The 13,559-nt window shown below is 34.2% G+C and overlaps 1 protein-coding gene and 1 long non-coding RNA gene across 6 annotated transcripts; both read right to left on the bottom strand.

The window, feature by feature from the left end:
• Nucleotides 1-653: 653 nt before the first annotated feature.
• On the bottom strand, nt 654-1,954 carry LOC107929587 (uncharacterized). Of its 2 annotated transcripts, XM_016861064.2 has the most exons (3): nt 1,536-1,954; nt 1,312-1,457; nt 654-1,209 (listed from the first exon to the last, which is right to left on the bottom strand). In XM_016861064.2, exons 1-3 carry the CDS (start codon nt 1,701-1,703, stop codon nt 858-860), a joined length of 666 nt encoding a protein of 221 aa, XP_016716553.1. In that variant the 5' UTR covers nt 1,704-1,954; the 3' UTR covers nt 654-857. The 2 variants fall into 2 exon arrangements, with proteins under 2 accessions (XP_016716553.1, XP_016716552.1); XM_016861063.2 differs by having other exon boundaries at nt 654-1,457; nt 1,536-1,949.
• Nucleotides 1,955-7,190: 5,236 nt separating this feature from the next.
• On the bottom strand, nt 7,191-11,819 carry LOC121203222 (uncharacterized). Of its 4 annotated transcripts, none has more exons than XR_005906531.1 (6): nt 11,360-11,797; nt 10,840-10,882; nt 10,232-10,297; nt 8,556-8,636; nt 8,315-8,379; nt 7,191-7,442 (listed from the first exon to the last, which is right to left on the bottom strand). It is a non-coding gene; the product is annotated as an uncharacterized lncRNA (long non-coding RNA). The 4 variants fall into 4 exon arrangements; XR_005906529.1 differs by having other exon boundaries at nt 7,191-7,437; nt 11,360-11,791; XR_005906530.1 differs by lacking the exon at nt 8,556-8,636 and having other exon boundaries at nt 7,191-7,437; nt 11,360-11,819.
• Between the last annotated feature and the right edge of the window lie 1,740 nt (nt 11,820-13,559).

The raw sequence follows: 13,559 nt of genomic DNA, 5'->3' as shown, positions 1-13,559 counted from the left end.
TAGAATTTAAAAAAATAGTATAATTCACTTAATATTTTTAAACTTTTTATGATTTTGCATTTTTTTAGTTCAAATTAAATTGTGATGGAAAAATTAATTTTTCAAGAGATTTTTCATATCAAAAAACAAAACCGTTATTCTATTTATACCACGGTAAAACAATAATACATGCATGTTAATTATGTCTTTAACTCCAATTACTTAATGAGAAAAAGAGGCAAGTCTTTGTATGAATCCTCTTGAAAGTTTATGCATGACCAATGTGGGATTGCCCTTTTCTTTTACATTACCAACAATTTTTAATAATATAAAAATTAAATTGATTTATTTAATAATATACCTATCATATAAAGACTTTCCAAGTAATTTAACCGAGAATAATATCATGTGCAAATAGGTAGCTATGACGTCACCAAATTCTAGAAAAGTACAAAATGAACTCAACTTGGTAAAACAATGTCTCCTAGACCAAAAACTCTTTTGTCTTTGAATTGACTTCCTCAAAAATGTATTAACTAAAACCTGCACTATTATATCATCTTTGGAGTTAAATAATAGTCCTCCTTTTAATTAAACAGAAACTTTGGAGTTATATATTATTACACGCCATACCTTTTTTTGTAAGTTTCTTAACATTAGAAAGCATTGCTTAGTAAGGTAAAGTGAATATTTATTGAAGGAAAAGCAAGCATTCGGTTTTCAATTTAGTTTCCTCTTTACGAAACACCTCTCCTTCAACCATTTTCCGATGTGAAAAGCCCTTAAACCTGTAGAAACCACCTAAATACACGCCAATATTACTTAAAAAGCAAATTCGGTTCAACTTTGATTGAACCAATTAACGCCGCCACCATTGCTTATATTTGGTAATAGGAATTTGAGGGATTACGATCGAGTTGAACCACCCCTACTTCCTCGTCTTCGTTGTGGCCATTGTCATCCACAGCCCCAATGGCCCACCCAAATTGGAAGGTAACATCGAGGAAGTACAGCATGAAAACGAGGGCCATGCAAGAAAAGAACATAGGAAGGGGTCCAAAGATCCACAAAAAGAGGGGGAAAGAGAAGTAGAAGGCACGCAGTCCTAGGGACCAAAAATAGCTGCCTCTGTTCACCGTGTTGGCTACGTATTCAAGTGTGAGATGCTGGTGTCGGTGGGACATCTTATTAAGTGGCACGTTGATGAGGATGCTTGCATGGCTGTAATACCTGATGGACTGTAAGTTGAGCAAAAAGGCCACCAAGAAGCAAACCAATATCGAGAAAAACTTTATTGAATAAACGAGGTCGCTTTTATCTCCGAATACAAACCAGAACGATCTATCGCTGGCGCTGCTCCCGCCCGTCATCAGGATGGCGATGAGGGAACTAAGCATGATAGCCGTGGATGCTAATAAGGTCGACGCCATTATATTGTTTCGCAGCGATTGCACTGCCAATACTCCTTTTGACCCGTCCTGCATGCCCCCAACAATCAATTAGTTGCCATTTCCATAAAGGAAATCAAGATTTAAAGAAAGAAGTAAAAGACCAACCTCCATCATAGCTTGAACCCAAAAACGACGGTTGATGGCATTGATGCCGATGACAGTCTTGGTGGGATGTTTTAAGATTCGATAGAGAAGCCATAGATGGTAGGCAACCATTAAAAGAATCCCCATCGGGACTAGTAGGCAATCCAAATATTGTTTCTCCATACTCATATTGGACAGAATACAGTTTCAAAGGCCTTTGGACAGAGTACAGTTTCAAAGAAGGCCTTTGGCTGTGACAGACTGCCTCTAGCGTTCTTCAAAGCCTAAAAGACGAGTATGTTTTTGTTTGAAGTGTGAATGACGAGGGGAAAACAAAGAAAGAGTGCTTTTTGGTTGAGGACTCTGTTTGTAGTTTGCTTGTATGTATGGAAGGCAACGAACCGTATTTAACGAGTTGTCAGCGTGGTATGATTCTTGTTTTACAAGTTTTTATCATAATTAACTAAAGTTGTATTTATCAATACAGACCACTAATTAATTAATATTTACTTATTTATTAGATTTTGAAACGCGAGATTCGATGTGGTGTGGACTAATCAATGGGGTTAATAGAAAATAAGAGTTGAGTAATGAAGTGGGACTCTAACGTGGAGTGCAAAGTGGCACTTGACCACCCACCAAACACTCCCATCCCATCACTTGGTTTACTGCCTGGCTTACTGCTGTCAAATGTGACTCCCTCATTCCCCTTATCAGTTATTCCCAATCTTTAATTCACTATCAGTTTCTATAATCAAAATACCTAGTGCCACTCATGACCTCCACCAGTGACCTCCAACGTCGCTGCTCGTCTGTCTCCCGCTCACCACTCCGTCTCCCGCTTCCTCAGTTTTGTGCCTATCATCGTTGCGTCGTCCCACTCCAGCCCATCACCATTGCCTCGTCCGTCTTCCTGTTGCTTCCTCTGTTACCGGCGTTCACCACTACCGAGGCCTTCTCTGCTCCAGCCCTCAGTCGTCGTCGGCCCATTGGTTTGCTCGGTATATATGCACCGTACTTCAAGATTTTCGTTCTTCTATCTTGACATTTTGATTTAATCTCTGTAGTTGATTTTTCACAATGCATGTTTTCCTTCCTGATACTGCCAATTTCATTGTTGTTCTGGCTTTGTTTACTGCGTCATTAATCCAATGAGGTCTTTTGGAGGTGATGTATCACTTTCAGTTTCAAATTAAACAACGTCGTGGTGGTTTCATTAATTCTAGTGGTGTTTTGTCCTAATATGAATGAGTTTTCTTTTTGAACTGTTTTTCTCGTCGTCTAGTAGTGTTTCGAGCTGAAATTGGGTTGCGTCAATCTCTGCCGGGCTTAGTAATCGAGTCTAAATTTTGTAGGATTCAACTAAATTCATGAATAGGTCTAATATTCCACCTAAATTCATGAATAGGTCTAACACTCCACAACTAACTTTAGGAATAAAATTGAGATTTTGGAGGTATTTAAGGTATTAATGGCTTTTTTTTGTGATGAAAAAATTTAAGGGAAAGAAGAAAAATTAAGGGCAGTATTGAATCAAGTCGATTCGAATCGAATTGAATGAAAAAACTTGAATTAATTAAATTGATGAGATATACTTTAATTGTTGTGCGGAAGCGTGTGAAAGAGTAAAAATATTGTACTGAAAAATCACACTAAGTTCAATTCCCAGGAAAGAGAGATAGACCACGAAGATCATTTAAATACCAAGTCTTTCCTAGCTAGAACATCCCTCTATCGTAATTTAATAGCACAATAAATCACTACAATCACATTCACAAAATATGCAAAATAAATAATAAAGAACACCAGAATTTTAACGAGGTTCAGCAAATTTTGCCTACGTCCTCGGGCACTACCAAATATATTTCACTCCAAAAATTACAAGTGAAATTTACAAATAGGGAGAGAGAATAATGCCTTAAGTAGAGAATGGCAATTATGGGATGAAGAAAGTAAGAAATGGTTAGGCCTATTTATAGTTGAGGTTCAAGGATCAACTTGCAATGTCCCTATACAATTAGGGACCAAAATTGCAATTATCCCATGCCAACTTTTAACCCAACTTGCCAACCAATCTTACTTTCTACTTTTGGTGCCCACCCTTTTTGACTTTTCAAATAATGGGTGGGTTCCAATAATCTCCACCTTGAAGATTTGATTAGGATAATCTTATCTTCACACAATTCTTTCTGCCTTTGACAACAATACTTGATAGTGCCTTCTTCAACTGTTAAACTTGCAGGATATTAATCAAATTCAAACAATGTTCAAACTTGGTTACTGTTACCACCTTGGTCATCATATCTGCGGGATTATCTGCAGTCTTGATCTTCTGAAGACAAATTTTCCCCTCATCAATAATTTCCCGCACAAAGTGGAAACGTACGCCAATATGCTTTGTACGTGCATGATAAACTTGATTTTTTGCTAAATGAATAGCACTTTGACTATCACAATACACGTTAATATGCTCCTGGACCAATCCCAAGGTTTTAGTCATACCTTGTAACCAAATAGCCTCCTTTACAGCCTCTGTTACAGCCATGTACTCGGCTTCTGTGGTTGACAACGCAACTGTAGACTGTAGTGTAGACTTCCAACTTATTGGTCCTCCAGCAAGTGTAAACACATAACCGGTGGTTGATCTTCACTTGTCCAAATCACCGGCATAGTCAGAATCAACACACCTTTACCAAGTGTATTATCCTGCTTGAACAGTAATCCAACATCCACGGTCTTCTGAATATACCGTAGAATCCATTTCACAGCTTGCCAATGTCCTTTTTCAGGATTATGCATATACCTGCTCACTATACTAACTGCCTGTGAAATGTCGGGTCTTGTACACACCATTGCATACATCAAGCTACCCACTGCATTAGAATACGGAACTTGCAACATGTATTCTCGTTCTGTATTCGTCGAAGGAGATAGTTGTGCAGAAAGCTTGAAATGAGAAGCCAACGAGGTACTTACAGGTTTTGTCTGTTCGTTCATGCCAAACTGTTGTAGTACCTTTTTCAAATACTGCTTCTGAGACAAGCTAACTCTATCATGAGCTCTATCTCTCCATATTTCCATGCCGAGAATCTTTTGAGCTTCTCCTAGATCTTTCATCTCAAACTCGAGATTGAGTTGAGTCTTCAATCTTTCAATCTCAATTTTGCTCTTAGATGCTATTAGCATATCATCAACATATAAGAGCAAGTATATGAAAGTTCCTTCTTGTAGCTTCTGAAAATATACGCAATGATCAAATTTACTTCTTGTGTACCTTTGCCCTTTCATGAACTGATCAAATCGCTTGTACCACTGTCTTGGAGATTGCTTCAATCCATAAAGTGACTTTTTCAGTTTGCAAACCCAATTTTCTTTTCCAACAACCTTGAATCCATCTGGCTGAGTCATATAGATTTCCTCTTCCAAATCACCGTGTAAAAACGCGGTCTTCACATCAAGCTGAACTAGTTCAAGATCATATTGCGCAACCAAGGCTAGCAAAATCCGAATAGACGAATGCTTCACAACTGGAGAAAACACTTCATTGTAGTCTATTCCTTCTTTCTGATCGTAACCCTTTGCTACCAATCTAGCCTTGTATCGAATTTCAATTTTACTAGGAAATTCTTCCTTCTTTGCATATACCCATTTGCATCCAATTGCCTTCTTTCCCTTGGGTAGTGTCACCAACTCCCAAGTCCTATTTTTATGAAGAGACTGCATTTCTTCATTCATTGCTTGCTTTCACTTTACACCATCAGGGTTACTTATTGCTTCTGTGTAAGTAGAAGGAACATCATCATCTGCAATTGGAAGTGCATAGGCCACTATATCATCAAAGCGAGCAGGCTTACGAATCTCTCTTATTGGCCTCCTATATGCAATTGAATCTTGTTGCTGTAGAGGTTCTTGGGTAGGAACCTATTTATCATTTGTCCCTTCAATATTAGCTGGATCATCGTTAACCTTTTCAAGCTCCACCTGCTGCAAAGTACTACTGGTTTTGTCATCCTTTTGTGAATCCTTGTACTTCAACATGGTTGATTCATCAAAAGTCACATCTATACTGAAAACAATCTTCCTTGTATTAGGACACTAGAGACGGTATCCTTTTACTCCATCAGTTATACCCAACAATAATGCTTTCTTTGCTCTTGGGTCTAACTTAGATTCTTTTACATGATAATATGCAGTGGAACCAAATACATGTAAAGAATCATAATCAGTAGCAGATTTACCAGTCCACATCTTCATAGGAATTTTTCCATTTATTGCGGCTGATGGCAAACGGTTAATTAGATGGCACGCATATGTAACTGCCTCAGCCCAAAATTCCTTGCCCAATCCAGCATTAGACAACATACATCGAACTTTCTCCAGTATAGTTCGATTCATGCGTTCTGCCACCCCATTCTGCTGTGGTGTATCCCGAACAGTGAAGTGTCGCACAATGCCCTCATCTTGGCATAATTGTAGAAATGGATCGTTTTTGTACTCAGTACCATTATCTGATCGAAGTCGTTTGACATTTCGACCAGTCTGAGTCTCCACCATCTTCTTCCATTTCAGAAATGCATCCAAAACTTCACTTTTTCTTTTCATTAGATACACCCATACTTTTCTTGAATAATCATCAACAAAAGTAACAAAATAGTGTATACCTCCCAAAGAAGCCATTTTGGTAGGTCCCCACACATCACTGTGAACGTAGTCCAGAATTCCTTTCGTATTGTAAATTGCTGGACCAAATTTTACCCTCGTCTGCTTGCCCAGAACACAATGTTCACAGAATTCCAATTTGCAAGAATTTGCACCTTTCAACAAGCCTTGCTTCGCCAAAGTCTGCAAAGCTTTTTCACCAACATGTCTCAATCGCATATGCCATAATCTGGTAGCCTCTGAATCTACATCTTTTGTAGAAACTGTTGATGTTGATCCAATAACTGTACTTCCATTTAAAAAGTACAAGTTATTTCTTCTTGTGCCTTTCATCACCGTCAATTGTCCAGCTACTACTTTTAGTAATCCATCTCTCAAAGTGATTGTGAGCCATTTAGATTCTAGGGCCCCTAATGAGATGAGATTTTTCTTCAGGCTAGGTACGTAGCGAACATCTGTCAAGACTTGGATTGAGCCGTCGTGATTCTTTAACTGGACTGTACCCACTCCCATTGTCTTACAAGCACTATCATTGCCCATAAGAACAATTCCACCTTCTAGCTCTTTAAGACTAGAAAACCAGTCCTTATTAGGACACATATGGTAAGTACATCCTGAATCCAAAATCCACTCATCCGTTTGACATGCCATTGCCATGCCAACCAAGCTAAAGTCTGACTCCTCATCATGTTCCGCTATACATGCATTAGAAACAGCCTTGCCCTTTTGTAGCTTAGGACACACTACAGGAAACAGACTTTTAGCGGCATTTTTTTTTTGCCTTTAAAAAACGTCGCTATATACACCGCCATAAAAATTCGTGGCGTTTTTAGGAAAAACGCCGCTAAAGACCAGGACCTTTCGCGGCGCTTTTTTAAAAATCACCGCTAAGTTGCCCAATTTTGCTATATATGTTTTTCCACCTATATCCAACCCTCCTGCAAGAAACTCAACCAAAAACAACAAATGTACAATGAAATCCAACCAAAACCCGCAAATTTAAATAATACAAAATTATACGAAAAATATATTATATAAATTGTAAATGAATATTCAAAATATTCTTAAAATAATGTTAAAAGTAAACAAATGTTTAAGATGGCGGATTTTGAAATTGCTGAAACATAGTCATCATAGACTGAAGCTGTAGCTAGAGTTTATTGTATTTTCTGTTCTGCTCCGCCTCCCTCGCTGCTGCCTCTGCCTCCCTCGCTGCTGCCTCCGCTCTAAGTTGAAAAATTTGCTCATCTGTGCTAGCTTGTATCTGAACTATACCTCATGGTTAAGTAAGCAAAATTTTACAATCACATACAAGCATATCTAAATAACCAAATTTCGCTTGCAACATAACCAATTCATACATTGCTCACTTGACTAACATTAATCATTTTTCATGTCATTTAGCCAAATCAAAACATGTCAATTTCATATGCTATGAATCATGCTGAAATTTCATATACACAAGTAAATCAATTTATATATATTCGGTCATTTAATATGACTTCAATATAACAGTTAAAACATATTCATTCTTGACATCGTAAACCAAACATAAATAGTCAAATATCATAGCCGAACATACAATAACATATATATATATAACAATTTGACCTTTACATCCCAAATCACCAAAATTCATGACATAAGTACATATGTATTCATTTATCTATCATCAACCAAATATAACAGCTCATCACTGCCATTTCCCAAACTAATAAATAAACAAATTACAGTCAAAATGTAATTCAATAATAAACCATACCCAAAACACATCCAACAACCATACTTAATTCACTTGAGCCGAATTATAACAACCACAAATGCATATTATACCAATTAACAATCTTACCAAGATGAGCTAATTATAAACCATACTCATCATTACTTCATACCAAATCATATATCTAAGTAAAATGATTTTTTTCAAAATCATCATGATGAAACTATTATTTATGCGAATTTTGAACTAAAACGTACATTAATAATTTCAACAAGCAAACAGAGGCTGGAGTAAAAAAAATTGTATTTCTTAAGTAAGTTAAAGCAAAAATGCATAGAAATAAGTTAAGTAATTTAGCAACAAAACATGTCCAGCATAAATCAAATACAGCATGGGATTAAAAATGAGTAAAAAGAAATACCTGCAGGAAAATATTCATCAAGCATTTATAAAGCTTTTTAAACCCAATACTGGAAAGCTATTAACCTGCAAATAAAGTAACATATATGAAAAATATATTGGCTATATTTAAAATTTTAATAAAAATCTAAAATATTAAATATTAAACTAAAAATATATTTCTTTATAAATCTGAATAAGTCTAAAACGAGATTAAGTTAATCATTTAAAAATATGAAATAGAATTGAATAAAATTTTAAACCTATAATTTGGATTGAGTCAAATTCGGACAAACATAAAGAAGTTCACCGGCAATCAAGAGTTCATCCAATATAAAGTAGGCCTTCAATGTCAAACAGGAACAAAAGTTAAAGCATTTATAAATTATCTATAAGAAAAAGGGTAAAAAATAATTCACCAATACCCTAGAATCTATATCAAAATTACACATGTACCTCCTATTTTCATCAACTGTATTTTCCCGATGGATGCAATTATTTGGACACCAATACTTTTGTTGACATCATGATCAAAATTCACGAGTTGATATAGCACAGAACTTAAATTCACGAGTTGATATAACACGGAACTTATTTGGAAGACCCAAAAAACCCACACATAATTATCAATCCACCGCAACATGAAGGATAGATTCCAAAACATAAAAGTAATATATTTTTACACAAGAAAATTTTATAAAAGAACACATACATGTATCCAACCAAAATATCAGAACAAATCAAAATCTAGAAGCACAATACAATAAAGATATTAATCACCATCAGATGTTAAATTAACACATACTAAAAGTTCAAAACAAATAAAATGAAGGTATAAAAACTTAACAGGATTAATCCTAACTAATAACCAAAATAACATTCAAATATCAAATTTTCTCAAAATCTCTTCTGTTAACCAAACTGAATTTTTTATGGTTAACCAACAAATCGAATTTGGTCAATTAATTCAGCTAAAAATTAAAGAATATTAGCAACAAATTATAAATTGAATTTCAGGACCATGTCAAATTTTCAGCTATCTTATAATTTGAATATTAGCAACATATCTTACAGCTATTTGCCCATTTAGTGAGGGAACTGTCATTAGCTACCATAATCTTAACTTGGTATCAACAAATCTAAATTTGAATTAATTTAATTTGATTTGTTCATTAAAAACCAACAGCTTGAATTTGAAAATAAAATGATGTGATTCAACTCATAAACTATATAATTGAAATTCAAAATTGATCGATTCATAGAAAAAGTTCAAAACTTTTAATTTAATTTGACTTTTTTCAAAACTAGCATGCCCTGACAAGACTAATATTAACACAAGATTTCAGCATGGCATGGTTAGAACTTAGAAGTAGTCTGTAACTTTTATCTATAAACATTCAATTTTGCATTTGGAGCACGAAAGTAGCTTTGGCATAGGTCAAATCAAGTAGCAAAGGCTGACCATGGAACTGAAATTAATCAACCATCCCCTGCTGGCTCTGATTTCTTATTGGCACTTAGAAATGAATAATGATGGCATCCGGATCAGCCATAAATGTTACCAACAAACTATCCGTAAATTGATTTTTATATATTAGATTAAAAAGTAAATTGATATTTTAATTAAGAATTTTGTACATTTTTACTATTAAAAACGGGTCCTTATATGCTACCGGTAACTGTCTGGTTATTTCATCATCCACGACAGTTTTAATGGTAGAAATAAATGAAATTTTTAATAGAAATTAATTTATCTATTTTTTAAATAAAAGACACAAAATATAATTCAGCTCTTAATACAGAAATCTTTATACTACATTTGGTCAGTTAAGATATGTTGCTAATATCTGAGTAATATTCAAAATTTCATATTCAAAGACAGAAATTTCAAGCATAAGCGAACAATCAAAAGCAAAATAGAAATAAAAGTTGGGAATACCTTCAGGGATTGTGAGAAGAGGCTGAGAAGAGCAATCGCAAAGGCGAGCAAAGACGTGAATAGCATCTACAAAAGACGAACTAAACTATTAGTCGCTTTACTGAGAACTTGTTTATTGTTTGATTATAATAAAATAAAATAATATTTATATTTGATTATTTCATATCTAAATAATAAGAAATATGTTTATTTACGGTTTGTCAATTTACTATTCATGAACAGATTTTTAATTGTTTGTCGACATACTTACTTATATTAAGTTCACGAATAAGTTCATTTATTTAAACGAATGAACACAAACATACAAAAACAAGTGCAACTTTGGAATTCTTAACAAACACAATCAAACTTAAAAATAAACTAGCAAACATCAATAAAAGCTGTTCATTCAAGCTGAGTTTATTTACCACCTTCCATAAGCATGGTATAGCCAATACTACATATAAATAGGACAAAAGGTTATTTTTCAAAGTTAATATTCTTGTTATTATAGTAAGCAAAAAGGAAATGCACAACCATGACATATATTCTATACGAATGATCTTGACATATAAAGGAAGCCCTAGGCAAATAACAGGACATAATCAATCTGATTCTCAGGACATAACCATTCAAAAGCTTCGGGGAATACGGTAAAAGTTGAAATGATTCCTGCAATAAAATGAATAATCAACATTCAGTGCTCGAATTGAAATGAAAATTATAAGATGGATCTCATTCCATGCAAAATTCGTAGTTACAATTACAAATTCAACTTTAAAATACAAGATATCTAAGACTAGAAAGGTCCGTTAATAACTTAAATGGCAAAATTATCGACACTTATAACATAAAAGAGATCAAACCTTAACTAAATCAAACAAACTAATCGAAGGAACAAGCAATTAAAAACGCCATTGAATTTAATAAGAACTGTAAATCAATTACTGAAACTAAAGCACCAAAGATAAAAAAAATTAAAAATAAAGAGAAATCCATAATAATTTTATATACGTACACCAAAATTGAAGACGAAGATAAACAAGAAATTAAATAATTTATATTAGAATAAAAAGAATTAAGATTTGAATATAGATTTAAAATTTTATTTTTCAAAAGGAAATAAAATAAAAAAAGGGAAGAGCGTACGGATTTGCGGTGTAGAGAACCAGCGAGGGCGAAATCCCGAACGGCCACTCACCAAATCGTCATCATCTTTCTTCTTTTGGTCCTCAACCGTACAGATCTTGGGAGGATCCAAAGCAGCTGCAGGACGGCTTCAGCATATGAGATCGAAAGACATGATTCCTTCCCCCCCCCCAATAGAAGCAAAAGGAAGAGGCTAGGGTTTTAATTGAACATTGAAAAGGAAATTGGAACAGTCAAATTGCACATCGCGTCTCTTCCATCAAGAGAGAAAATTTATGAGAAGGGGATTTTGATCGATGAAAACAAAGGGAATAGAATCAGGGTTTTTAGCAGCGCAAAATTGGGGATTTAGGGGAGGGGATGAAAATAAAACAAGCGTTTATATGGAAAGTGTATCTCAATTTTTTGAGGCGTTTTTTTCCAAAAAACGCCACTATTGTTAAATTTTTTTTTTTCATTTTAACATATATTTTTTTCTATTTTTTTCTTTTAAAATTTTTGTGTTGAGATTATTATTTTTTGGAATTTTTATTTTTTAAAATTTTGAATATTGATTTTTTTAACTGAAATATGGACTAACCTTAACAATGGTAAAGTGCATGAGTATACAATTGCACACTAAACCATTGTTAGAAAAAGAAACATTTACCGGGGATTTTGGATTTTGAATTGGGGAAAAAGGGGTGATTATTTTAAAGATTCGGATTAGGGAAAATGGGGAAATTACCTCTTACATAACCATAAATCATAAACCCTAAACCCATAATCCATAAACCTTAAAATAATAACTCATGCACTTTAAACCCTAAACCCTAAACTATAATGATAATTAATTCAATATTTTAAAATTAATACTATCTCTTTTATAATTATATAAGAAAATATTTATCATATAATTAAAAAACACTAACTAATCTAAACCCTAAACTCTTAATCTCTAAGCATTAAACCCTAAACCCTAAACCTCTCACCCTTAACCCTTAACCCCTAACACCTAACCTTAAACCCAACCCTTAACCCACCTTTAAACCATAGTTAACTCATAAACCTTAAACCCATATAGCTTAAACCATAAACCTTAAACTATAATGATAATTAATTTAATATTTTAAATTCAATACTATCTCTTTTACGATTATATAAGAAAATATTTAATATATTGTATAACCATAAATTTTAATAATTATTGTTTTAAGGGTTATAGATTAGTGTTTATGATTATTGTATAACCATATGCCCTAAATCATAAACCTTAAACTATAATGATAATTAGTTCAATATTTTAAAATTAATACGATCTCTTTTACAATTATATAAGAAAATATTTAACATATGATGTACATCAACATCCATGTGATGTTTTTTGGGGTTTAGTATTTTAAGTGTTATAGTTTACGGTTTAAGATTTTTTAAGGTTTAGGAGTTTAGTGTTTTAAGGATTATAGATTAGTGTTTATGATTTTTTTGTGGGTTTAGGTTTTTAGAGGTTATATGACTTTTAGCGGCGTTTTATCAAAAGCGCCGCTAATGCTCCAGTTTTTAGGGGCGTTATACCAAAAGCGCCGCTAATGATCCGGTTTTTAGCGGCATTTTACAAAAAGCGCCGCTAATGCTCCAGTTTTTAGCGGCGTTTTAACAAAAAATACCGCTATTGCTCTGTTTTTAGCGGCGTTTTACCAAAAACGCCGCTATTGCTCTATGTTTTACATTTTTTGTGGCGTTTTTTGATAAAACGCCGCTAAAGCCCTGTTTTCCTATAGTGACAATTCTTTTTCCAATGCCCTTTTTCACGGCAAAAGGCACATTCATCTTTGGCGGGTCTCCCTTTGGACTTTCCCTTTCTACCAGATTTGCTGCTGTGTGAACGACCTCTTACTGTTAAGACTTCTGCGGTTGTATATCTGTGATCTCTTTTATCTTTCTTTCGAGTCTCAGATCTATACAACGCACTACAAACTGCATCAAATGTGATCGTGTCCTTCCCATGAAGCAATGTGGTGGTAAGATGATCATATTCATCAGGAAGGGAATTCAACAACAATAATGCCTTGTCTTCATCTTCAAATTTCTCATCCAAATTTAGCAAGTCTGCTAAAATTTTATTGAATGAGTTCACATGGTCATTCATCGACATACCGGGTGCATACGTGAATCGATAAAGTTTCTTTTTCATATAAAGCCTATTTTCAAGACTTTTCGT

The sequence above is a fragment of the Gossypium hirsutum genome, chromosome A12 (genome assembly GCF_007990345.1).
Source record: "Gossypium hirsutum isolate 1008001.06 chromosome A12, Gossypium_hirsutum_v2.1, whole genome shotgun sequence".
Classification (NCBI taxonomy): Eukaryota; Viridiplantae; Streptophyta; class Magnoliopsida; order Malvales; family Malvaceae; genus Gossypium; species Gossypium hirsutum.
The sequence above is the reverse complement of the archived record's forward strand: the minus strand, read 5'-3'. Positions and strand labels throughout refer to the sequence as shown.